The 27,909-nt window shown below is 39.3% G+C and overlaps 1 protein-coding gene across 2 annotated transcripts in view; it reads left to right on the top strand.

Annotated features, from left to right (window-relative positions):
* The window catches only part of ascc3 (activating signal cointegrator 1 complex subunit 3), a 544,034-nt gene that overhangs the window by 304,884 nt on the left and 211,241 nt on the right, over positions 1 to 27,909 (top strand). For both annotated transcript variants that reach the window (XM_043687007.2, XM_043687008.2), the window contains exons 16-18: positions 7,151 to 7,375; positions 26,244 to 26,363; positions 26,872 to 27,036. In XM_043687007.2, the coding sequence (XP_043542942.2) occupies positions 7,151 to 7,375; positions 26,244 to 26,363; positions 26,872 to 27,036 (510 nt within the window). The remainder of the gene's footprint in view (positions 1 to 7,150; positions 7,376 to 26,243; positions 26,364 to 26,871; positions 27,037 to 27,909) is intronic.

The following is a 27,909-nucleotide window of genomic DNA, read 5'->3' as shown; positions in this document are numbered from 1 at the left end:
ATCACAATTTAATGTAATAAATTTCAGCCATATTTTGAGAAGGCTGAAATAAGTGAGACTATTTTGCTTAAAAGGAAGTTTCATTCAATTCTGTTTTTGTAATCAATTCCTTTCAATGATTGACATGACAAAGTCTACCCACTTGCATCCATGACAACAGTCATGTTTGCCAATCTGCTACTGTGACACTTAGCATGATTAGCTCCCCTGCAGAGCCAGCTGTACATGACAAGACCGTAAGACAGAGGAGCAGAAGTGGTCCATTCAGTGCATCAAATGTAATCTGCTATTCAATGAGATCATGGTTGATCTGAAACTCCTCAACTTCTTTTTCCTGTTTTTTTCCCATAACCTTTTATTCCTTTAATGAATTAAAAAGTCCTGTATATCTCAGCTTCAAATACACTTAATGACCCAGCTTAAATAGCCCTGTATAGAACTCTGAAGCGTTCCACGGATTCACCACATTTTTGAGAAAATAAATTCTTCTTCATTTCTGCCTTAAATATGTGACTCCTTATCTGAGAATATGTCCTCGAGACCTAGACTCTCCCACAATGGGTAGCAACCTTTCTACCTCGACATGAATTTTGTACATTTCTATAAGGTTCCCTCTCATTCATTAATATTCCATTGAGTACAGACCTAATCTGCTCAATCTCTCCTCACAAGATAGACCTTTCATACTGGCTGAATCTCTGCCTTCTCTGCTCTGCCTTCCAGTGGCAGTGTATCTTTTCTTAAAGGATCCAGAAATCTTTACATTATTCCAGCTGTGGTCTTACTAGTGCTTTATATAGTTTTAGCAAAACTTCCCTATTTTTGTGCTCCACTCCCTTTGAAATAATGGACAGTATTCAAATTTTCTTTGCCAATCACCTATTGAACTTAGATGGGAGCTTTTCATGATTCATGGGCTCAAGGAACCCAAATACCTATATTCCATAACTTTCTTCATTTAAATAATATTCAGTTCCCCTAGTCTCCCACAAAAATGCATAACCTCACATTTTCCCAAATTATATTCCATCTGCCCAAGTTCTTGCTCACTTGCTGAACCTGATTCTGGATTAGCGGTGCTGGAAGAGCACAGCAGTTCAGGCAGCATCCGAGGAACAGTACAATCAACATTTCGGGCAAAAGCCCTTCATCAGGAATAAAGGCAGAGAGCCTGAAGCGTGGAGAGATAAACTAGAAGAGGGTGGGGGTGGGGAGAGAGTAGCATAGAGTACAATGGGTGAGTGGGGGAGAGGATGAAGATGATAGGGTGGGGGAGGGTGGAGTGGATAGGTGGAAAAGAAGGTAGGCAGGTAGGACAAGTCAGGACAAGTCACGGGGACAGTGCTGAGCTGGAAGTTTGTGACTGGGGTTAGGTGGGGGAAGGGGAAATGAGGAAACTGTTGAAGTCCACATTGATGCCCTGTGGTTGAAGTGTTCCGAGGCGTAAGATGAGGCGTTCTTCCTCCAGGCATCTGGTGGTGAGGGAGCGGCGGTGAAGGAGGCCCAGGACCTCCATGTCCTTGGCAGAGTGGGAGGGGAAGTTGAAATGTTGGGCCACAGGGCGGTGGCGTTGATTGGTGCGGGTGTCCCGGAGATGTTCCCTAAAGCGCTCTGCTAGGAGGCGTCCAGTCTCCCCAATGTAGAGGAGACTGCATCGGGAGCAACGGATAAAATAAATGATATTAGTGGAAGTGCAGGTAAAACTTTGATGGATGTGGAAGGCTCCTTTAGGGCCTTAGATAGAGGTGAGGGAGGAGATGTGGGCGTAGGCTTTGCAGTTCCTGCGGTGACAGGGGAAGGAGCCAGGATGGGAGGGTGGGTTGTAGGGGCGCGTGGACCTCACCAGGTAGTCTGAACTGTCTTTACGGAAGGCGGAAAGGAGTGGGGAGAGAAATATATCCCTGGTGGTGGGGTCTTTTTGGAGGTGGCGGAAATGTCGGCGGATGATTTGGTTTATGCGAAGGTTGGTGGGGTGGAAGGTGAGCACCAGGGGCGTTCAGTCCTTGTTACGGTTGGAGGGGTGGGGTCTGAGGGCGGAAGTGCGGGATGTAGACGAGATGCGTTGGAGGGCATCTTTAACCACATGCGAAGGGAAATTGCGGTCTCTAAAGAAGGAGGCCATCTGGTGTGTTCTGTGGTGGAACTGGTCCTCTTGGGACCAGATACGGCGGAGGCGGAGGAATTGGGAATACGGGATGGCATTTTTGCAAGAGGTAGGGTGGGAAGAGGTGTAATCCAGGTAGCTGTGGGAGTCGGTGAGTTTGTAAAAAATGTCAGTGTCAAGTCGGTCGTCATTAATGGAGATGGAGAGGTCCAGGAAGGGGAGAGAGGTGTCAGAGATGGTCCAGGTAAATTTAAGGTCAGGGTGGAATGTGTTGGTGAAGTTGATGAACTGCTCAACCTCCTCGCGGGAGCACGAGGTGGCGCCAATGCAGTCATCAATGTAACGGAGGAAGAGGTGGGGAGTGGTGCCAGTGTAATTACGAAAGATCGACTGTTCTACGTAGCCAACAAAGAGACAGGCATAGCTGGGGCCCATACGTGTGCCCATGGCTACCCCTTTGGTCTCTACATTCCTCTGCAAACCTTTTGTGTTATCTTCAGCACTTGCCTTCCCACCTATTTCTGTGTCATCTGCAAACTTGGCTATAATACATTCACTTTTCTCATCTGAATCATTACTATATATTGTAATTAATTATGGTCCCAGCGATGATTCCTGTGACACTCCATTAGTTTATAGATTGTCTTCCTGAAAATGCCTCTTCTTGTCCCAACTCTGTGTTCTATCATTTAGCCAATCATCTATCCATGTTAATACACTGCTTCCAACACCATGGGCTCTTAGCTAATTGTTTTAAAAAATTCTCAAGGTCAGGTTCGTAGGAGAGTAGTCTGACACAGAACAAACGACCAAGAGGCGAGTCTGCTAGAATATGGGCATTTTATTCCCCGCAGCGTCGCCACAACCAACGGGTCTGGCTTATACTCACTCTACATGTTACCGGAACTGGGAGCCGTCAGTTCTCGTAGAGCGGTTGCCAACAACCCACGCTCTGCGGTTAAACGTAACCCCGGAGCAGACTCACCGAACTGGAGACTTTTCCAGCTGATATACTCTTTTCCAGATATAAACATTCATGTGAACAGCAGAGCAAGGCTAAAAAACACATTCCATTCTGGTTACATACAGATAAGAAGATTCACACGGGGAGGTGTGTAATAAGATTCACACGGGACTAAGCAACACCTCCATTCCGGTTAGATTCACACATGTATTGGGACATAATTTTTAACCGTTTCACCACACTAATTAAGTAGTTATTATGTGGTCCTGTATTGAATACCTTCCAAAAATCCAAATAGATTGCTTCCCGTTTAGCTATTGCTGCTTGTTACCTCCTCAAAGAAATTTAGCAAATTGGTCATGCATGATTTCCTCTTCATGAAGCTATGTTGACATTTCTAAATGCTATGTTAGCACATCCTTCATGATAACCTTTTTGTTTTCCCAACAACAGGCATTAAGCTAACTCACTGAGAGTTACATGTTTCTGTCACCTCTTTTTAAAGAAAGGTGGTACATTGGCAGTTTTCCACTGCTCTGGCATTTTTCCAGAATGGAAGGATTCTTAGAAGATAACTACTAGTTCATAGAGTCATCGAGAAGTACAGCATGGAAACAGACCCTTTGGTCCAACTCGTCCATGCCGACCAGATATCCTAACCTAATCTAGTCCCATTTGCCAGCACTTCGCCCATATCCCTCTAAACCCTTAATATTCCTATACCCAGCCAAATGCCTGTACTAGCTCTGTAACTACAATTGCAACATTTAAAAGGCATCCGGATGGGGAGATGAATAGGAAGAGTTTAGAGAGGGATAGGCCAAGTGCTAGCAAATGGGATTTGATTAGGCTAGGATATCTGGTTGGCATGGACCAGTTGGACCGAAGAGTCTGTATATCACTATGACTCTATGACTTTAATTTCGAGGATGCATCCAGTCAGGTCTAGGGGACTTAGCAGTCATTAGACCCATCAGTTCCCCTCGCACTGTTTCTCTAGTGATACTTCTTATATTTGTTCCCTCTCCTCCTTTTGCCAGCTCCTGTTTTCTTTGTTTCTAAGTTCAAAATATTCACCAATCATACTGATCAGCTTTTTTTTCTGTTTACTCACAACATGTTGTGGTTATGACATTACTCTGCTGCTGGTCTCACTGCAAGTTAGTCTCTTGATCCACACCTTTTATCCTCTTGCTCTGGAGAGTTTAGTGCTTACAGTAAAATCAAGTTAAAGCACCTGTGCCTGCTTTTTTTTTTCACCAAATTTCCACTCTGAAGCAAATTTCCAATTATAGTCAGTCAGTAATTCACTTCAGCCTTTGTCTCATTCTGCTGAGGTCCCATACTGACTATGCTCTTTACTCTGGCCTATAAACCTGTAAGATTCAGTTTATATAAAAACTCTTGTCCGTAACCATTGCCAAAGCAAGTCATGTTGATCTACTATTCCTGTTTTTGCAGACCTACATTCACTCAAGGTTTCAATTTAAAATTGTCATCTTTATCTTTAATTCTCTTAATAGCTCTGCAGTTGTTGCTGTAGCTTCATCCTTTATTTGTTTAAAATCTCTGAATTTGTATTGTAAATGTATAGCAAAGTTGATTCCATTATATTTTAATTTCTTTTGGTTAATAAACTTCTGTTTTATTGTTAAAACAAAATATGCAACCTTGCTTGCATATATCTCAGTAAGAGACCACTTTGCTGGAATTAAAACAGAAAAATACATAGCTGGCTTTCAGTCTGGGATCTGACTTGCCCTGTAAATACATCAAATGGGATCAAAATAACACTAATGGGTGAATTATAATGATTAGATATTATCATGTCAAACTGGAATGTCTCAATGATGATTTCAACTTCTGCATTCATCTAGATTCACACACAATGCTTCCTTGACACTTTTCTTTTGCACCACCTCCTCCACCACCACAATGCCACCACCATACCACTCATGATCATGACTTCAAATGTCTATACTTCACATTTTCAACTTTTCTCTCTAAATCTTGCTTTCTTTCCACTCTTTCATCTTTGAGGCCACATTTTTAACCAAACTTTTGATCATCCTACCTAATAGCTTTTTCTTTGGCTTGGCAGTTCATTTTGTTTAATTACCTCTCTGAAGTACCTGGGGATGTGTTGTTCGAAGTGTTTTTTTTAATAAAGCTTTAATGGGTATCCTAAAGCCAGGGGGTATTTTATAGTACCAATGTGCGTCATCACAGAGCTTTGATTATAATTACATTATACTGCATAGCAGAATGTGACACTGATTAAGCATGTTTAAAACATGTTGAGTACAAAATTAGAAAGCTTGGGGTGGTGGATAACACTTGTGAATAGTCCACATTGCAATCTTAGTTCAAGCTTTTGCTTTTAAGAAGCTTTTCAAATTTTGTTTTATTGAATGAAGCTTTACAATTTTTAACTGATAAAGTATTTCATTTTTTAATCCTTCAAATTAATTTCCTTCACAGAATTCAAAAGAACTTTTTCAATCAGAAAAAAAAGACTAGCATTAAGCACAGAAACAGAATTACTATTTCACCTATTCAGGAAATAAATCAACAAGCTCCATATAGTTTCAAACCACAGTAATCAGTAAACACTCTGTTGTGTAAACAACCCATTAAAAAATGTGAATTATCAGATTTTAAATATTGCTGATGAATTAAATTCTTGAATTATGATTCGAGCAATGTTTTTCTGTATTTTCTTTCTCCTTTTATTGAAGTGGGAAATGGAAAATGTTGTGTTGGCATATGATTTAGTGAATCTAACTCAAAAATGTACTAATGATGGTGCTACGAATCTAGATGAATGCACAAGTTGAAATTATCATTGAGACATTCCTGGTTGACATGATAATATCTAATCATTATAATTCACCCATCAACATTATTACGATTCCAGCTGATGTATTTACAGGGCAAGTCAGATCCCAGACTGAAACCCAGCTATGTTTTGTTCTGTTTTAGTTCAGCAAAGTGGTCTCTTACTGAGATAAATGCACACAAAATTGCATATTTGCTTTTAACAATAAAACAGAAGTTTATTATCCAAAACTGAAGGTATCCTGGAATGAACTGTACTATATAATACTATATAATACTATATAATACTATATAATACTATATAATGATACTACAAATTCAGAGATTTTTAAACAGATAGTAAGGGTAAGTCCCATTAACCCCAAAGTATTCCTTTATAAATTAAAAAAAAACCCTTGTATAATACCCCAAAACACTCCATTTTCCAGTACTCATGCATGAGGAAAATAAATTACGAACACTTTGACAGACATAAAGTAACTGTGACATAAATTCCTAAATTGAAAATGTTGGTATCTTCTTCCTGGGGCTGTCATATATCTGAACATAAACATACTCTGCTTAAAATAACCTCATCAATATTTTACCTCAATAATTTGCGGTTTGGAACTACCTCCTTACCCTAAGGTAACCCCAGCAGCATTGCTCTTTCCAACTATCTCTATCCAATGAAATCACAGAACCACTCAAAACAAATTAAAATTTTTAAAATAGTCTCTTCCTCCAAGCAATGGTGTTCCCACCATGCTTTAAAAAATAAAATCTGGAAATTTCTACCAAACCTTAAAGTAGAATGGTTCTGGTAAGTTGTAAAATGGCTTGCTATTTTGTAAAACATCCCAAGGAAAACACAAATCCATCAGTGCTACCAAAGTAGCTCTGTCAGACTGTTGGAAAAAGAAATCACCATGGCCACAGCAGTGCTTACATGTTGCACACACACACAACCCAAACTTAAAATAAATGATTAAAAATATATAGACCACACAATTTATATCACATGATTGATCTCAGTAAACTCCCAGCCAGTTGCCGTAAGCACTGCCTGTGCAATATAAGTCATTGAATAAAGTAGAAACAAGCATAGCTCAAAAATTAAAGGATGTTCTAAGCCATAAAACAATACTATATGTCAAACATATATCTTTTTCAAGATGTACTGATTGAAAACTAAATTATTTTATAGAAATGAAGCAATATTAATTGTAGATATTTATCGTGCTATTTGTGTGGTTTTTCCACAGGGTACTCAAATATATGATGCAAAGAGGGGCTCCTTTGTTGACCTAGGAATTTTAGATGTGATGCAGATTTTTGGCAGAGCTGGACGACCACAGTTTGACAAATTTGGTGAAGGCACAATCATCACTTCTCATGATAAACTGAGCCATTACTTAACTTTACTGACTCAGCAGAATCCAATTGAAAGCCAGTTTCTGGCTCGTTTGGCAGACAATCTAAATGCAGAGGTAAGAGCCTTGAAACTTGGCCAGATCTTTGTCTTTTGAGAAATGTATGTGTGTTTTCATTCATAATCATGTTTTTTGTTCCAATGTACTAGTTTGCAGTATATCAATCAAGGATACTCTTTCTTAGTGGATATAAGTTACATGTTCAATGCCATCTATCAACTGAAATCATTCCCATTTTCTTCAAATTATTTAACATTGTTCTGAAAACCCTTTTCCTATTAATTTAACCCAGCAGTCGTGCTATCACAGCTTTTATGTAGTTGTTTTGAAGTGTCCTTATAACTAGTTTAAATGCCAGGAATTTTCATATATCTTAAAATCCATATCATGTTATTCAAAATCAGTAATGCTGAGATCGTCAGAAGAAGGTCCAGGTGGAACATCCACTCTCCATTTCTGTCTCAATGTTTCAGTCTTGTCTAATACACATATCATACCCCACTTAATTGTTTAATTTCCCACTACTATTCATGGTTAGATGTGACGCAATTGCAGAGCTTTGATCTAATTCATTTCTTGTGGGATTGATTAGCTCTGGCTGTAGCATGCTACTTCCACTGTAGAACATGTTTGTATTCCTAGGTTTTACCTACACAAGTTTGATAAACTAATTTTTATGTAGGACTGATGTTCCTTTCACGTTTCTGTTTGTGAACCAGGGTTTGTCGGTTGGGCTTGATGATAACAGTAGGAATATGTCTGGCTGAGGTTATAGATTGTGACACTGATGCTCACAGTGTTTCAGTTGTTCTAGATCTATCCTATTTAACATATTGATGATACCACTGAACATGATGGTGAGCAACCTAAGTGTGAAGACTGAATTTTATCTCAACAACGAACGTTCTGTGGTTATTCCTACTTCTGTCATTGATGGATACCAATGTGACAGGTAGATTGGATAGGGTTAGTTGGAGTAACTTTTTTCTCCTCATTTTGATTCTCTTCCTTCTTGGTACAAGTCCAATCTGGTAGTCATTTGGCTACTTCAGTAAGTTGCAGTGAGCTAGTCTTGGTGATGCACATAGAAGTTCCCCGACAAGAGTACATTTTATGCCTTTGCTCCGTTAAGTTCTTTTCAACATGGAGAAGTACTGATTCATCACCTGAGGGAGGATGGTGGGTTCTATTCATGATCTGATGCCTGGAGACTTTGTAGAGTCTAGGGTCAATGCTGAGGGCTTTCTGACCAACTCAGTCCTGACCAAGTACTGCCATGCTACCAATTCTGTTGGATCTGTCCTGCAGTTGGGACAGGATGACAATTTTAAAAAGGCAGGCTTTGCAGGATCAGCTTAGAGTGGACTATTTGTTTTCGATCCTCAGTGGATGTCTGATAATATGTCATTTTATTCTTACTCAGTGTCTGAGCAGCCTGCTAGGTCAATCAGACCGCAATTGCTGCTCCACTGCATTGCTGTGCACCTGGGTTCATGGTAGGCCACACCAAGTAAGGACTAATTGAAAGCCCAGGGTTTGAATCCCACCATGGCATAACAAAATCTGGAATTAAAATTGAATTATGACCTTAAAGGTGTTGTCAATTGTTGGAAAAAATCCATTTGAATCAATAATGCCCTTTAGTGAAGAAAACTTACTTGGTCTGGTCTACATTGGAGTCTTAACTGCCCACTGAACCTAACTGTCTAGACAGCAATACCCACATCCTGTAAATTTAAAAAAAGGATGAAGAGGATTTGGAAGTGCTTTATGAAGATTAGTTTAAAGATGAAACAAAGTTATTGAGCCTCAAATTAGAATTTGTTACTCTCTCCACTACCATCCCACCCCTATCACTAACAACGTGAGACTGTGACTGTATGGAAAAAACACACAGTAAGTGAAATTTACTTAAACTGATAGCATTTTGCAAAAGGAATTGCCTGTGAAGTCAGCTTAAGGAAAATCTTAACACAACTTGATTTATTTTCCATAAATTGTTGAAATATAGAGCTTCCTTCAGTGAGACTGCAGCAGTAGGCATGTATGTTGTATAATAGAAGTATGGGAATGATGGTGTGGTGGTAACATTAGACTGAATGAACAATGCAGATGCCCAGGTTAAATGGTTTGGGAACATTGAAATGCTATTACAACAGCTAATTGAAGATTAATTTAATTATTAAATCTGGAATTAGAAGATTGGCCTCAGTATTGACAACAATATAGACCATCAGCAGCAACAGATTTTTGTTTGACTCGTTCATGGGGTGTAGGCACTCACTGGCTAGGCCTGCCTTTATTGCCCATCCCTGATTACCCTAAGAAAGGTAAGCTGCCTTCTTGAAAACTTTAGGAAGTTAGAATATCTGCAGTACTTTTAGGAAGGGAGTGACAGGATTCGATCCAGCAATCATGATGGAGTAGCAAAATAGTTCAACCCTGGCTGCTGTGTGACTTGGAGTGGAACTTTCAAGTAATGGCTTTCCAATCTGTCACCTTCGTCTTCCAATTGGTAGAGGCCTCAAGTGTGAAGATACTGTCAAAAGAGCCTTGGTATGTTACCAAAGTGCATTTTGCAGATTCTACACACTGTGCCATTTTGAGTTGGTAATGAAAGGCGTGAATGTTGAATAATCAAGCAGGCTTCTTTGTCATGGATAGTGTGAAGTTTCCTTGGTGTTGTTGGAGCTGCAACCATCTAGACACTTGGGGAGTATTCCATCACATTCCTGGCTTGTGTCTTATAGATGGTGGACAGGCTTTGGGGAGTAGGGATGTGGGTTACTCATTGTAGGATTCCCAACTTCTGGCCTAATTTTGTAACCACATTATTTAAATGGCTTGTCCAGTTCAGTTTCTGGTCAGTGGCAACACCCAGGCTGTTAATAGTGGGGGATTCAATGATAATAATGTAATTGAATGTCGTGGGATAATGGTCAGATTCTCTCTTGTTGGAGGTGGACATTGCCTGGCATTCATGTGGTGTAAATGTTCCTTGTCACAAATCAGTTCAGGTCTGACTGTTGTCCACGTCAAGAGCTGCATGTGGGCATGAATTGTTTCAATATGAGCAGTTGCAAAAGATGCTGTCCATTGGGCAATCATCAGGAACATCCCAATGCTGACCTTATGATAAAAGGATGGTCACTGGTGAAGCCTAGAACACTCACCGGAAGTACTCGTACAGAGATGTCCTGGAGTTGAGATGATTAACCACCAACAATCACAACCATCTTCTTTTGTGTTAGGTATGACTGCAACTAACAGAGAGATTTCCTCTGATTCGCATTGACTCTAGTTTTGTTAGGGCTCCTTGATGTCATACTTAGTGGAAAGTTGCCTTGATGTTAACAGCATCCAAGGAGCAGGAGAATCGACGTTTCGGGCATGAGCCCTTCTTCAGCAATGAGGAAAGTGTGTCCAGCAGGCTAAGATAAAAGGTAGGGAGGAGGGACTTGGGGGAGGGGCGTTGGAAATGCGATAGGTGGAAGGACGTCAAGGTGAGGGTGATAGGCTGGAGTGGGGGTGGGGCGGAGAGGTCAGGAAGAAGATTGCAGGTTAGGAAAGCGGTGCTGAGTTCGAGGGATTTTACTGAGACAAGGTGGGGGGAGGGGAAATGAGGAAACTGGAGAAATCTGAGTTCATCCCTTGTGGTTGGAGGGTTCCTAGGCGGATCTCCAGCATCTGCAGTCCTCACTTTCTCCTTGATGTTAACAGCAGTCACCCCCAACTCACCTCTTGAATTTAGTGCTTTTGTCCATATCTGGATCAACGAGGTCAGGAGCTGAGTGGTTCTAGTGGAGCCCAAACTGAGCATTTGTGAATAGGTTACTCCTCTTCAAGTGCTAATTGATAGCACTGTTGATGAACTGTTCCATCACTTTGTTGATGATCGTGAATAGACAGACAGGGTGGTATTTCGATGGGGCAGATGTGTGCCCCTTTCATGGACTCTGCATACCTAGGCAATTTCCTACACTGTCAGATTGATGCTAATGTTGACACTGTACCGCAACATCTTGGCCAGTGCAGGGCCAATACCAAAACACAAGTTGTCGGTACTTTTGCCATAATATTGTCAGGGCTCATGGACTTTGTAATATCCGGTATATTCATCTATTTCTTCACATCACATGGAGTGAATTGGATTGGTTGAAGGCTCCAGCTATGATTTGGAGACATCCATAGGAGGCCAATTTGGATCACCCTGTTGGTACTTCTGGCTGAAGATAGGTGCAAAAGCTTTAGTCGTATCTTTTATTGATTTACTGGGCTCCCCCATTATTGAGTGTGAAGCATGGAATCTCCACCTCCTGTCAGTTGTTTAGCTATCCATAATCTTTCTTGACTGAATATGGCAAGACTCCAGAGCTTAGATTTGGTGGTTAGGATCACTTAGCCCTGACTTATATGTGGTTTCCATTGTTTGGCATGCAAATAGTCCTATACATCAGCTTCACCCGGTTTGCATCTCATTATGTAGCTATATTTAATACAACCCATGTTGTGCCTTTCTGCACTCTTTGTTGAACCGTGGTTGATCCCTTGACTTGATAGTAATAGTCGATTGGGGAATATACCGAGCCTTGTGGGTAGTAGAATTTGATTAAGCCGAATTCGGGTTTAAATGGTGGATCACAGCGCCCCAAGAATGCTTTGAGTTGCTAGATCTATTTGAAATCTGTCCCAGTTAAGAGTGGTAGTCCCACACAACACAGTAACTAATATTCTCAATGTGAAGATAAGACTTCATCCCCACAAGGACTGTGCAGCAGCGATGAGTGAAGTAATCTTTCCTATTAATACTGTTATGCATGGACACATCAATGAGAGGTAGATTTGTGAGAATGAGTGCAATTTACTTTCCCCTCTTGGTCATCACATCAAGTGCTGGAGACCCAGTCTAGAAGCTATATCCTGAAGTAGTTCTGAAGAAGGGTCACTGGACCTGAAATGTTAACTCTGCATTCTCTCCATTGATGCTGCCGGGCCTGCTGCGTTTTTCAAGCAATTTCTGATTTTGTAGCAGATATGGTCTTGTGTTCTTGGTTAGTAGTGGTGCTACCAAGTTATAATGAAGGCTAAATGCATGCTAATAAATAGAAAGAATATGGAAGAAACAGAGCTAAGCAGTCCACTTCTTAGTCTTCGTGCTGCTTTTCTTTCAGGCTGGTGTATGCACGCATAATTGTATCTTTCAGGACGCACTGTAACATTAAAGTCGAAGCATCTTTTAACTACTTAAACTTCACAGCTATCTTTTCAAGTGGGGTAAAATATCTTTCAGGTCCATGCACTGTCAATTTAGGCACTCAATTAAGATTTTTTTTTGTTAAGTCAAATCCCTCCGTGGAATCTGAATCATCCTCTCAATTATTATGTTTTTTTTCCTTTATTCTAAGCATTTCCCTAATCACGTCATATTATCCACATTTTTTATTTTTGTGTTAAAACTTAAGTTCCATTTTCTTTTCATTTTCCTTCTACCCCCTTTTGATTTCACTTTGTTTTTCTCTCTTGTCATTTTAAGCTTTCTTCTTTCTATCTTTCTTTCAATTTCTCCTTTCTCTCTCTCTCTCTCTATACATTCCATTTCTGTTTTTTGTTTGCTTCCATCCATGTGTTTTTTTTTTCATTTGTAACTGAATCATAGTGAATTCTACTGCTGACATGTCAAATTCAGGTTACCCTTCTTTAAAACTATGATTTATGTCAGCATCTCAACCTGATGACATCCTGCTTTGATTTCTAAGTCTGACATTTCCACTAACTCTCAGTCTAGCTTTAGTCAAAGATTTCATTGTTACACTTTCTACTCTTGGGAAAATGTCATTTTGAAATTCCAACCTATGTAATATGTATCAAAAGCAATATTCATGTGTCTTTGCCCAGTTCTTCCATATATATGTTTTTAAAGATTCACTGATCCATCTTTACTTCAAGGATTTTTAATTCCATAAAGAGTGGCCACTTTATGATCCCAGCCTATGGTAATACTGAACAAGTCCAGAATGAAACCTGGCTTGATGGATTTTTTTTTTTAACCAGGAGCTCAGTCACTGAACATATTCAGGGAAAGCTGCGAACATACTTCTAGCAAAAGAACATAAAGGTTTATTGCACAAAGGAGAAACATGAGCCATAATACTCTAGTTCAGAAAAAAATTGAAAGGTCTCACTGTAAAGATAAAGAAATATTCAACCCTTTTTATTCCAGGATTTCCTGACAAGACACTTAAAATATCTGTGAAGAATCACATAATCTCCACGCTACAGATACTCACTCAGCTGACCTGGCTAACATTGGTTTCCTTTAGGCAAATTTCTATGTTTTCACGAGATGCTGTTTTCTTCAATTAATCTCTCTTCCTAAGGCTCTTCAAACAAACTGCTAACTCTATTGACTATGACTTAACATAGGTGCCCTAAACTCATGTCTTCAATGGCTTTGTAAGATATCTTGCTCCCCTACACATCAAGACTCTTCTGCTTCCAAGGTATTCTCACTGACCTTTAAGCACCTCAGGAGTTTTCTGGTAGCCTTTCCTGCTTGGAGACTGATTGTAACTCCACTTTTTTCTGTTATGGGCCTCTTTACCGTGAATGGCTCCTCTCTGGTAGACCTTAATAACATAGACTCCCCTTCTTTGTTATTCATTTGTAAGCATTCTCACACCCTTTGGGTTCATATATCTTCTACTTCTCAATCATGTCAATCTGTGTAACAGTGCTGTCAGTCAATTCTATTTTTGTTATCCACCTTATTGATTGCCAAATCTTTTAATTTTCCTATTTGTCCCTATTCTCTGGCTGTAGTGTCATTGGATCAGTAATTCAAACTGATTCTACTGCTCTGAGGACCCAGGTTCAAATCCCAGCATAAGTGCAATTTAAGCTAATCAATAAAGTATCAAATTGAAAATTAGTCTCGATAATAGTGACCATAAAATTATCATCAAATCTCATTAAAACTCAAGTGTTTCACAATGTCTTTTAGGGAATAAAATCTGTTTTTATTCAGTCTGGGTTACATGTGACTCTAGATCCACAGTAACATAGTCAGTAAATGCCCTGTACTTCAAGAAGCTGCTGGCTTCGAGAATGATAAAATACAAACGACAAGTGTTGATCTTCGCAGTGGAAGGATTTTTAAAAATTGTAAGCTATGCATTTATGACCTCATATTCTGACAAAGTTTCATGTAGTCTGAAATCATTAACTGTATTAACTTTCTTGACAAAAGCTGCCTGACTAGCTCATTGTTTCCACCATTTTCTGTTTTCATTTTACAATTTATATCTTTGTATACTTGAGATAACAACCTAGCATTTATACCAGATGTTCCTGTTGTTGACAATTGTGTTATTAGGGACATTGACTTACAGGGACAGATAATCGCATTGAAGGAATTCTGAAATAAAAGACACTGTTAGGAGCAGTCTATCAGAGGATTATATTAAGGGAAGCCCCCTTTCACTGCTTTGATAACTGCAGGGTTTCTGTGTTTTTTAAAAAATATATTTCTTCACAGAAATTGAATCAAGAGATCTGCTGGCATGGAGAGTTCTATTAGTATCATCAAAGACAAGCAGGCTGGGTCACTGTCAGAGCACGTAACCATCTACCATTCAGCAGTCAGAAGGGAGAATGGGTTTTTCATGTTAAATAAAATGAAAAAGCAATTATTGGGTATGGAGTGAACCTGGGCATTTTCAGCCACAATTGAAATTGGAATCAATTGTCAGGAACTAGAACAAATCTGAGTAAAAGAAAATAGTTTTTGTTTCACCAAGAGAGGATTTGAGTTCAGGAAATTATGACCATATTATTGTGAGCTGCCAGTGAAATAACTCCATAGAGACCAGTATCTTCTCACCAAGTCACTCTATTTACATGTGGAGAGTCCTTGACATGGATTCAGCTCCCTCAGAGCCAGCTCCTAGAGTGAACAGAACCTGATACTCTTTTGCTCTGGCTGACAGATATAAACATTATCCCAGTCCCAAGCCTCCAACTCGGCACCATCCTCCTGACGTGTCTATCACTCTTGCCACTATCACTTTCTCCCTTACCTTCATCCACTTATTGCTTTCTCAGGTACCTTGCCCCCACCATGCTCATCCCCCCCCCTTTCCATTTATCTCTCAGCCCCATGCCCACAAGCCTCATTCCTGATGAAGGACTTATGCCCACAACGTCGATTCTCCTGCTCCTCGGATACTGCCTGACTGGCTGTGCTTTCCCAGCAACACGACCTGGATAACTTCAGGTTTGAGCAAATAAGTGACAAGTAATCTTCTTTCCATATGTACCAGGCAATGTTCATCTGCAATCTAACCACCTCCCCTTCAAATTTAGTGACATTTCCTTTGCTAAACCCTCCACTATCAATAACCTCGGGGTTATCATGGACCAGGAACCAAACTGGACTAGCTATTTACATACAAGGGCAAGAGCTGGGAATTATGCTCAACACACCTCCTGATTCCCCAAAGCTTGTCCAGTGTTTACAAGGCACAACTCAGGAACACGCTGGAAAACTACTTGCCTGAATGTATGTCTCCAAAAACACTCCAGAAATTTGACACCATACAGAACATTGCACCACATCCTCTTGCTTAAGCATACAGTCTCCACCACCAATTCAAAGTGATGGCAATGTATAACATCCGCAAGTTGCACTGCAACATCACATCAAGGCTGCTTCTAAACCTGAAAATGTGTTGCTGGAAAAGCGCAGCAGGTCAGGCAGCATCCAGGGAACAGGAGAATCGACGTTTCGGGCATAAGCCCTTCTTCAGGAATCATAAGCCCTGCTTCTAAACCCACATGGCCACTTATAGCCTCCATTCCAATTTATTGCTAAGCGTTACCACCCACCAACACCGTGTGACATCCAGTATCTATCATGAGCTCTATTCAGGACCCATGTCTAAATGAGAAAAATGAACCTTTAACAGAATAATGCAGCTCTCACTCCTACCAACCTGAATTAAAAAGTCTCCCATTCATAAAAGTCATTCAAAACTTTTAAATCTCAAAAAATTTGTTAGATTCTTTTAAAATCAAACTTTGTATTCAATAGTCACATGAAGGATGTCCATCAAACAATTCCGAAACCCCACGGAGATAACTGTAACTTTTGAAACACACTAATGCATTGACAATGGCATATGAAATCCCTTGGGGAAATGTCAATAAACAGCTCCATTGAAATGGCACAACGAGATGCTCCTTTTTTTTTCTAGCCTATCCCTGTCAAGCAAGGCAGAAGAGAGAGGTTTGTTTTCTCTTTGACTGAAATCTGCAACTGTTTTTTCTAAAGTTTAAAGAGCAGGGAATAGAAGAAACCTCATATGTCAGTTATCGATATTACAGTCTGTACTGTTACTCAGTCTACTTCTTTACTGATCACTTAGTTTAACATTACAGCAAAAAATTGGATCAGGTTTGAAGCAAAGTTGCCTCAGACTCACTGCTGAGACTTGGACAGTACCGACACTGCTGAGGGAAAGCTGGCCTGACTTCAGCCACTCAGCTGGGTTTCTCCTTCTCCTCTGTGCTCAAGGTCCTGCTTCTGAAATAGTTGTTCCTTGGTTACGTTGCTGATGTCATGGAGTCATACAGCATGGAAACAGACCCTTTGATCTAACCAGTCCATGCTCAACCTAATACCAAACTAAACTAGTCCCACCTGCATGCTCCTGGCCCATATCCCTCCAAACCTTTCTTATTCATGTACTTATCCAAATGTTTTTTAAATGTTGTAATTGTAACCTGCATCCACCACTTCGTCAGGAAGCTCATTCCATATGTGAACCACACTTGATTCAAAAACATTTGCTAACTGTTACCACCCACCAACACCGTGTGATGTCCAATATGCTCTTTGCCACTCATCCAATATCTGCCATGAGCTGAACTCAGGATCCATGTCTAAATGAGAAAAATGAGCCTTTAACAGAATAATGCAGCTCTCACTCCTGTCAACCTGAGTTAAAGAGTATCCCATTAATACCTTTTTAAATCTCTGTCCTCTCACCTTAAAGTATACCCCCTACTCTTGATATCCCCCATCCTTGGGAGAAGAAACCTACTATTAACCCTATCTATGCCCCTCATGATTTTATAAAACTCCATGAGGTCACCTCTCAACCTCCTCCACTCAAGTGAGAGAAGTCCCAACCTGTCCAGTCTTTCTTTATAACTCAAGCATTCTATAACCAGCAATATTCTGGTTAATCTATTCTGAACCCTTTCTAGCTTAATAAAATCCTCCCTATAACAGATCAATGAGAACTGGACACAATACTTCAGAAGAGTCCTCACCAATGTCCTGTATAACCTCAACATGACTTCCCAAGTCTGATACTCAAAGGACTGAGCAATGAGGGCTAGCGTGCTAAATGCCTTTTTAACCACCCTGTCTATATGTGACGCAAACTTAAAAGAATTATGTTCCTGAATCCCTAGGTCCCTAAATTTTACAACACTATTGAAGGCTGTACCATTAATTGTATAGGTCCTGTCCCTGTATGTTTACTCATAATTATCTCACATTTATTCAAATTGAACTCCATCTGCTGTTTTTCAGCCCGCTGACCCATTTGATCAAGATTCTTTTGTAATCTTAGAAAACCTTCTTCACTGCCTATTATGCAACCAATTTTGGTGTCATCCTCAAAGCTGACTAACCATACCTTCTACATTCCTGTCCAAATCATTGATATAAATGATAAACAAAAGAGGACCCAGAATCGATCCCTGTGGAAAACCGCTGGTCTGAGGCCTCCAGTCTGAAAAGCAGCCTTCTACTGCCATCTCTGTCTCCTGCCTTAAGCCAATTATGTGTCCAAATAGCAAGGTCATCCTGAATCCCATGGGACCTAATTTTATCAATCAGTCTCGCATGCGGAGCCTTGTCAAAGGCTTTACTAAAATCCAAGTAAAGAACGTCTACTGCTCTGCCCTCATCAATCTTTTTGCTAACTCCTCAAAAAACTCAAAGAAAGTTTGAGACACCATGCTGACTACCCCTACTCAATTCTTACCTCTATAAATTCTTATAAACCTATCTTTAAGAATCACCTCCAACAACTTGCCCACAACCAAAGTCACTCACAAGTCTCTCATTTCCTGGTTTCTCCTTACAACCTTTCTTAAACAAAGGCACAACATTAGCTACCCTCCAGTCATCAGGCATCTCACTTATAGATGATGCAAATATTTCTGCAAGGGGCCACAAATTCTTCCCTTACTTTCCAAGGCGTTCTGGGATACATTAGATCAGGTCCTGGATATTCTCTAAGACCTCCTAAACCTCCTTTTCTGTAATGTGAACTGTTTTTAAAACGTCAATATTTATTTCTCCAAGTTCTCTAGCCTCCCTGTCTTTCTCCACTGTAAAAACTGATGTGAGTATTTATTTAATATCTCTCTTATCTCTTGGGGTTCAACACAAAAATGACCTGTCACAAAACCACGTATGCACTACCCTCTGAGAGAAGCAATTATTTCTCATTTCTGTCTTAAATGTACAATCCCTTATTCTGAAATTATATTCGAGATACTTATTTTACTGTTTTAATTTGTTAATTGTGTACCCAGGATATGTTGTTCTGTGTGACGTTTAATAGTGTTTCTCTCTTCCTGGGTCCCTGGTCTGAAAAATGTCTTGATAATTATTGAAACAAATTGTAATAATTGGTATGTAATTTAAGACGAGATTCTTATTACAACAAATAACCTCTGCAAGTGTTGCTTACTCTGAAGACCTGTTCGTGCATCATGCCTCCAAAATAGAGAGAAAATTTCAGTAATGTAGGAACAAATTACTGCAGATGCTGGAATCTGTACTGAAAACCACCAGTGTTGGAAATCACAGCAGATTAGATGGCATCCATAGAGAGAGCGCAAGCTAACATTTCAAGTCTGGATGATTCTTCATCAGAGCTGAAGTGAAGTCTGGTGGGGACAGCATTTATGCTTTAGTTTGGTTCAAGGTGGGTGGGGGGTGTAGGATGTTGATGGAGAAAAGCAGTTGATCGTTCAGATTAAGTGATCATTCAATCAGAACTATCAACATCTTTTCTCCACCAACACCCTACACCCACTTCCCCCACCCCAAACTATAGCATAAATGCTGTCCCCTGCACACTTCATTTCAGCTCTAATGAAGAATCATCCAGACTCAAAACGTTAGCTTGCTCTCGCTCCATTGATGCTGTCTGACCCACGATGATTTCCAGCACTGATTGTTTTCAGGAGAGTTTCAGTAATGTTTAGCCTAGTGACTACAGACCAGGAAATCCCAAATTCAGTAGATGTTTTGAGCTGGATTTACAGGTCTTAACCAAAGAAGTTTTGAAATATTTGATAATCCATCTTTTTTTTTGCTGTGAAAGATGCTGTTTTGCTGAACTTTTGGATTAATACAGAAATTGTAAAATAAACTTCTGAGAATCTTAAGCCTTAAAAGTGATAGTCTACAAATAACAGTGAAAACCACTAGATGGCACCAAAGCTATGTTGAAGTGTCGTTGCTTGCTTTATCAGCCAAAGCATATTCAGCGTTCAGTAGGCTTTTCAGTTTTCAAAGTTGTCATAACAGTAACAGTTACTCCATGAAATGTTTAACTCATTAGTAAAGCAATTTGCCAGCAAAAGGACTTTAATTTTTGATTGAAGTATGAACACTATCTTTTTACTGCAAAGAAAAATACTTGTTCTTGATGTAATTAAACTCTGATGCTGTTGTGGGGATCATAAAATTATGTTACAAGAGGAGAGGGTGTTATATATCCAAATTACCTGATTTTAATTGCATTACTCAATTTGAGAGTTCAAATGACACTTTATGAAGTCAAAGATAAGTCTTCAATGATTTTTTACAGGCCTCATGCAGCATGTTACAGCATTAACCACGTGTGCAGGTACAGTCTTAAACCCCTGACAGGAAAGAAGCTTTTATATTCTATCGCAGAAGCTGGTAAAAATGTGTTAATAAGTGGGCCTGCCATTGTACAATATCATAATGCTCTCTCCATGTTATTGTTCAAAAATTAGAAAGAAGTTAGCACTATTTTTATCTATTTGTTATTGATAGTATTGGGCATTCTCATTATGTATTACTCATCCCCTGTTCCCCTGAGAATGAGGAGCAAGTAAGGGTCAGTTAGACTCGAAACATCAGCTCTTTTCTCTCCTTACAGATGCTGCCAGACCTGCTGAGATTTTCCAGTATTTTCTCTTTTGGTTTCAGATTCCAGCATTCGCAGTAATTTGCTTTTATTTTTAAGCTTTCTTCCTAGCCACTTCAATCCTTGGAGTGATCCTGCTTTCTCAATAGTGTTGCTTGAAAGTGTGGTGGAGGCCTGTTCAATTGAGCCTTCAGGAGGGCATAGGAATTATTGTTCCTGTTGTAAAAAAAATGTACATGTTCATGGGGAAAAGACAGGAGTTTGCACTAGGTCAGACTGCACACTGAGCTATTGCCACCTTCTATACCATAACAATTCTGTTTCTCTGTTAATGTTAAAATTGAAACAATGGCTCCACATGTCCAGTTGTAAAAGTGTTAAACTGGGAAAGACATTTAGAGATAGCGGCAGACTCACAACATTGCTACTTTGTCCATTGAGGGCTGTAGACGAGAAAGGTGTTGCCAAAGTAACCTTAGCAAATTGCTGCAGTTTACCCTATAGATAAAACATATAGCACATCAACAGGACAACACAAAGCAAATTACACGCATGCAAATTGTATGGCAGGGACACAATTGCTCTATTCCAAACCCTGTCACGCTGCTTGGATGAAATTACAACTTTTTCTGTCCAAGTGAAGGTGAGCATTTCATTACACTGTGATTTGAACTTTGTAAATGATAGAAAAACTGTTACTGATCAAAAGCAATGCCCCATTGATGAGCACTCAGCCCTGCTCTTGATAACTTAAGTTGTTGTATTCATTGGTGACCCCCAAAATATTAATGGTTGGAGACTTCATGGCAGTGGTGCTATTGAAGGTTAAGGGCAATGTCTGGGTTTTCTCTTGATCAGGTTGATCATTTGTTTGCAGTTATTTCCTGATAGTGCTACATCAGTTGTCACTCCAGGTCTGGATGTCATCTCTACTGTAAGTTGTCATGTGATGCTGCTGCTGCTGTTTCATTTTTAAATGCTTTGGGAATAGAGTTGAGCACTCTGAAATTGTTGCCTTATGATGAAGGGAAGGTAATTAATTAATCAGATGAAAATGGTTGCCTGAAGTCAACTGTCTGAAGAAATCTTGCAATGATGCTCTGACAGACACACTCATCATCTTTTGGATCAGTTTGACTGAAGCCACTTGTTTAAGATACACACATTCAATATGCTTAGAGGGTTACTCTTCGGAGGGTCAGTGTGGACTTGTTGGGCTGAAGGGCCTGTTTCCACACTGTAGAAAATCTAATCTAATCTAATTAGCAGTTAGCTCCAATGCAGAATTAGTCATTTTATCGAATACTACAGGCAGTGATAAAAATGTTGTAATATAGTCACTTCATGTTTGAAATCCATTTCATGTGACGGTCTGAAAGAAAATCTGAATTTGTTTTTTTTTTAAAAGACATGTTTTGACATTATTATGTTGAAAGGAATATTCAAAAATAGGGGTGACTAATATGTGACACATTAATATCAGGAACAAATGATGCAGTTACACAATTGAACATCACGCACATTGCATTGAATGTGTCTTTAATGCAAAACAGAAAAGACCATTGTGCCAAATGCTCTTTTTGGGAATATTGATAAGGTAATAGGCATAAGTCATTCAGCTCCTCAAGTCTGTTTCACCACTCAGTTAGGTTATGGCTGAGAACCAATCCGAAACCTGGAAGTTATTAAATTGATGTTGTTTTAATTGTTCTGTGATCATGTAATATTCTGTGATTCTGTGGTAAAGCAGTTGATATAAGTTAGCATCCGTTCCATTACAAGGTTATGTTCTTAGTATAACATTTGCTGTAGAATTGGGGTTTCATCATACCATGATTCTAAAATGAGACTAGGAAGCCTCTCTTTCCTTAGCTCCAGTTTTAAAAATACACAGGCAGTGGGCAATTCTGACCAAAAGGCCTCAAATCAGACCAGGCAATTTAAACAGAGAGACAACCAATCAATGAAAAGCCATCCTTAAAGTGTAATGGGTAAGGACCTGTTTCTCTGCTCATAAGCTGGTTCAATCATATGCTTGCCGTTGATAGTTCACTATCTGTAGGCCAAGAGCTGCCCCAGGAGAGGCAAGGATGGGAACTGAAGTCTGGGAGCAAAGGGACAAGAGCAGGAGAAGGCGTAGCTCCTGGAGATCTTTGGCTTGAATGGTAAACCAGTGGAAGGCGAGAGTGAGGCTGCAAGAGGGGTGTGGAGGAAGGAGGAGGCTGCAGGATAGGTTCCAAGAAAAAGAATGGCTGCAAATGGATTATAGGGGAAGAGACTGTGAGAGTGCATTGAATGAAGAAAAGGCTTCTAAAGGATTGAGGGAAAAAAGAAAGAAAACGAAGATGGTGAGAATCAAAAGATATCTCCTGAAAATCAAAATGAATTTAAAAAAAAGTTGATCTCTGCTTAGTTACAGTGTACGCTTGGGTTCTAACTCCAGATTTTATCTGTATTTACATTATAAATGTACACATCTATGCATTACATCAGGCATGTATGCCTTAGTTGTACTGTAAGTATTTCCCTCACTATTGGAAATTATAAGCTATTTGCCCAAAACTGTTTTAAGCAATAAGCTTCCATATTTTACAGACAAGGACATCATTTTATGTTCAGATTTGTTTTTGTTGTTTAAAAAATAATTATGTTCGTGCTGGAGTTGTTAAGAATTACTGGGGTAATTAAGTATAGGTTTGGGCTTGATATTCACCAAACAAAGTAACATTTTATGAGGTGGAAAATTGGGAATAAATTCAGTTTTAAGTTACTGTGTAAAACGTTTTAGAGTTTCAATTCAGTGCCAAAATACATTCTATACACAAGTGATATTAGAAAAAAATCACTTCTTGTAGTTCTAAAGTAAAAGCAAATAATGTTGAAAAACTAGATGTGTATTTTTTTAATGAAATGGATTAATACTCCCTGGAAAACTTCTGATACTCATTCCATTCGATCAAAACATTCACAGTATGTAATATATTGTGAAATACACATTCAGTCAATTCCAGAAAACGTATCTCCTATTATTTTTAGTAATTTCAGTGTCACTGTGACAAGCAAAACAAAGATGAAAAGTCAAAACTGCACCCTTTTGCTTCTTAGAGATTAGAATGCCTCAAACATTGTGACACCCACTTTGTGGATGTCAAACAGGGCACAATTTTGGCAACCAAATCCTTATGGTTAAGGGCTGTCTGAAAATAAGGGTGGGAATTTTTTTGGCCTCTGTAGGATGGCACGGTAAAATAAGCATTATGCTTCAGTGCCTATTTAGATCCCCTCAGAAATTGGCAGTAATGTAATGGAAATATAACTAGCCTGGTGTCAGATGGATCAACGCTGAGACCTTAACTATTTGTAGATTAGTTCCAGGAGTTGCAAGGTAGCAACATTCCATTTTGCCAAACGGTATTGGAAGGGCAGGTGCTTATTCAAAGGTTTTTGATAAGTCACTCAGGTCAGTTCAGAGGAGAAGTCATCCGCTGGAGTTGAGAAAGTGAGATGGTCACTAGCTCTGTGTTAGAGTAAACTGTGTGAAGCTTGGAAGAAGCCAGTAAGCTTTAATGCTTTAGTGCACCTGAGAGATTGAAAGTTGAAAATCTCACAAACAGTATTCTTCTGAGTGCTCAGTGTATCACTTAGCTGCCTATTAATTCTTACAATGCCTCCCTGTGTTGTGATAGCACAGAGACATCAAACCGCTCTTGACTCCTCTTTGAGTACCCTACTCAGAACCTGTGTAGCTCAGCTGCCTTTCTGGCTGTACTACATTTGGAGTCTACATCTCTCTGTCTGTTTTTTCTTGAATAGACTAGATTTACACCAGAGTGAAGTTTGACTTTGGGTGCAGTCAGATGATAAACAGACACGGTTTGGACTTTAGGTCAAAGGTTTGAGGTCAACCTATACCCAAGATGTATGAAAAATGAAGGATATTTTGACATAAGTTTGGAGTCAGTTTTTTGACAAGTTTAACCATTACTGGAACATAGAGAGCAATAAACTGAATGGGGCTTTGCAAATACATGCAGAGTGGATATTTCCCCTCATATGGGAGTCTATAATCTTGGGGTACAGTTTCAGAATAAGATGGCAATGAGGACTTTTGTTTAGAGTCGTTACAGTGACCATGTAGAAAACTGGTAGGATGGGCCTTACTCTGGAATTCCTGCTGTATTCCCAGCACCACATTTCTTGTTACTGTTTGTTAACTTGCATTTTAAGAGAGTTGGTTGCAAGCCCACGTTCTGCATTCTCAACCTCATCAGCTTCCTTTCAGAGGTGAACATGTCTCATTGTTGTACAATTTGTATGGAATATGCTTAACTGACATCTTTAAGTGATCATACTAAATTGTTTAAGTCATCTTTTTTTCAATGCATTTATTTATTTGGACAAATTAAGATGTGCAAAGTCTTTGAAAACTTTGGTATTGATAATTAAATATCTGATACTTTTAAAAGTCTGGAGAATTTTTGGCAGTTTCTCACTCATTATTGCTATATAGGTCAGTGCGTCAGTTGTCATGGAGAATGGAAGAGGCCGTGGAGATATTTGGAGGTGGGGCATGAATGGGTAAGGAATGTATATGAGGCCCTGAGGAGTGTTTGAGGGCAATGCAATAAGGACTAGAAGCCCTAACGTCTTCGAATATAACTGGGACTAGGTCCCAGAGAACTGGGAGTTGACCTTGGATCTTGCCCATCCTTGCAGCTGCCAAACACTCTGCTTCCACATTGGGCTTTGCTCCATCACATAGCACAGCAAAAGTTGTAATTTTTAAAAATTAATTTAAGAGATGTGGGCTTTGCTGGCTGGGTCAGCATTTGTTGCCAATCCAGCCCTAGTTACCCTCCAATACATCAGGGCATATTTACCAAGATGAGTTTGGTATATTAGGACATTTTCCAACTTGAACTTCCTGCTTTGGTAGCCAAATCCCAGCCCATAGTTTCAGTCAAGGTTTATTGAGATAACAAAACACTGTACCATTTATGTCACCACCCACTGTCAAATCAAGCTTTCAGGATACTGACAGCATAAGCAAAATGCATCAGATACTATAGTTTTTGAGGTCCTCAGTGCAGGATATGGGTTGTGAACTGGTGCACATCCTTATTACTATTATCTTACATGCAAAGGATGCTGACGTCCTGGATCTAGTCAGTTGCGATATATGATTGCAATCTGTGCAGCATAGTTATTTTAATCAGCTGCCTGTTTGGACTTGTTTTGACACATCTCTGGGATAGGTGGAACCCAAACCCTCACCTCTGAGGTCGGGACAGTACCACTGTGCTACAAGAACCCTATGTTTGCAGGGTAACTTGATGCAAATTAGCCAATGTTACATAATTGGGCAGTAACCAACCATGACTTGTTGGGAAGACCAGAGAGCCACATGATAAGATGCCTTCAAAGTGGAGATCATTATAAGCTATCAGAAATTACAAGTGTTCCAAAATTGAGCATGTAATGGAATTTAGTGATTACAGGTTAGATTTTAGTAGAAGTTCAAATATTGGCGTATAATATGTAAACAACAGTACCAAAGTTCCTGGATTCAAAATATCTAAAAGCAATTAATGTTTTTAAAATGTTAGTTGTGCAAGTAAATTGCTATCAAATAAACACCTTAAAAAGTCATAAATCATTTCTTGTATTTTTCTGAAATCTTTTTTTAACAGTCATTCATTTTGCTGTCATGATTTGTTTTGTAGATAGCCTTGGGAACAGTAACAAATGTTGAAGAAGCAGTGAAATGGCTGAGCTACACCTACCTTTACGTGCGGTCACGAGCAAACCCATTAGCCTATGGGATCAATTACAAAGCTTGCCAGGTAAAATGTAGATAAAGTTAGTGCGTACTTGTGTTTTTTCCTCTTTCTTCTGGTACAAACTGCAATCTGAAAACAGATATTTGTCTCTGTAGTTACTTTAAAAGATGTAAGTTTGTAAAGAAAACATTTTTTGTCATTATAAATCCACATAAGCACCTAAGTGTACTGACATTGTGACTGAACCCAGTGCATTTATTCTGATTGTTTTGGTAGTAAACGTATTGGAATTGTTGCACATTAGCATTCAGTGATTCACTGCTCAGTGTCTCATCAAAACAACTGTTGTGCTTCAGTTGACATGAAACCTCATTCTGTTTCATTGTAATGGGAAGAGTGATTAATCCTCAATGTGGTACAGGAAAGAAAGAAAAGAAAACTCACCTGTTGGGTTAAATTGCAAAGACAGAAGTATAATGGTAAAGCTTATTTATTGTCTGCTAAATACCATTATCTTTTATCTGACTCTACCCTTTTGTCCTAATTATGTCCACTTATATCCTTTATTCAGATGGACCCTGGGCTGGAAAAATACAGGCGAGATCAAGTCATAGAGGCTGGCCGAAAACTAGACAAAGCCAAGATGGTTCGTTTTGAAGAGAGGACTGGTTATTTTTCTATAACAGATCTTGGTAGAACTGCCAGCCATTACTATATTCAATATAATACTATTGAGGTATGGTTTTAACAATTTTGAATCTCGATAATCTGAAATTGTTCGGAAGAATACCTTGTTTTGGGTTCAGTAAAAAATAAGATTTTGTTTTTCTCTATTAGGTGTCAGTGAAATCCAGGATAAAATATACAAATGCCCTTCATCATTAATTGGGGCAGGTTCTTGGATCTATTCCTATCTATTGCATTATTTTTAGAAGATATTCTGGTTTTACATCAGTAGTAAAGGTGTTTGATTAATTCATTGATTAATTGAGATATTTGCACTTGCATCATGACAGCCCAAATAACAAGTTTTAATTGTAATGCCATTATTGCCACTTTTACATCAAATTTCTTCATTTTTATTTGAGGGGAGATGGGATTTAATCCGTCAATGCTGACTGGCTATGTTGACCATTTAACAATTAGGTTAAGCTTAGGTTATGTCACAAAGATCATAGAATATCTCTTAGTTTAATAATTGCTGCGCTGTTTATTAGGACAAATGGGGTGAATTTCCTGGAAGGGCATACTTGACTCCTAGCCCCATAGTCAGTCTGTTGTGCCCTGGCAACATTATACTAAAGTTTCTTACAAAGTTGAGGCTAATATGTAGTGAGCATTGGTGATGAAACAGAATTGCTACTGTTAATGTCTAGTGTTAATGTTGTGAGGCTAGACACAGAACTAAACAGCAGATTATTTTTCCATAAAAATGAAAGTAAAATTTCTTGTATCTGAGTTATGAGTTTACTTTTTTTTAAGTCTCATGGTTTGTAGGCATTGCTGGTTGGGTCAGCATTTATTGCTCATGCCTAGTTTTCCTTGAGGAGGTGGTGGTGTTGAACTGCTGATTTTCATGTGCTATAGGCAGGCCCATAATTCCATTAAG

This window comes from Chiloscyllium plagiosum, unplaced genomic scaffold (assembly GCF_037043375.1).
Source record: "Chiloscyllium plagiosum isolate Xiang-an unplaced genomic scaffold, Cpla_swu_hap1 HiC_scaffold_3, whole genome shotgun sequence".
Lineage (NCBI taxonomy): Eukaryota > Metazoa > Chordata > Chondrichthyes > Orectolobiformes > Hemiscylliidae > Chiloscyllium > Chiloscyllium plagiosum.
This window is presented reverse-complemented; position numbering and strand designations above follow the sequence as displayed.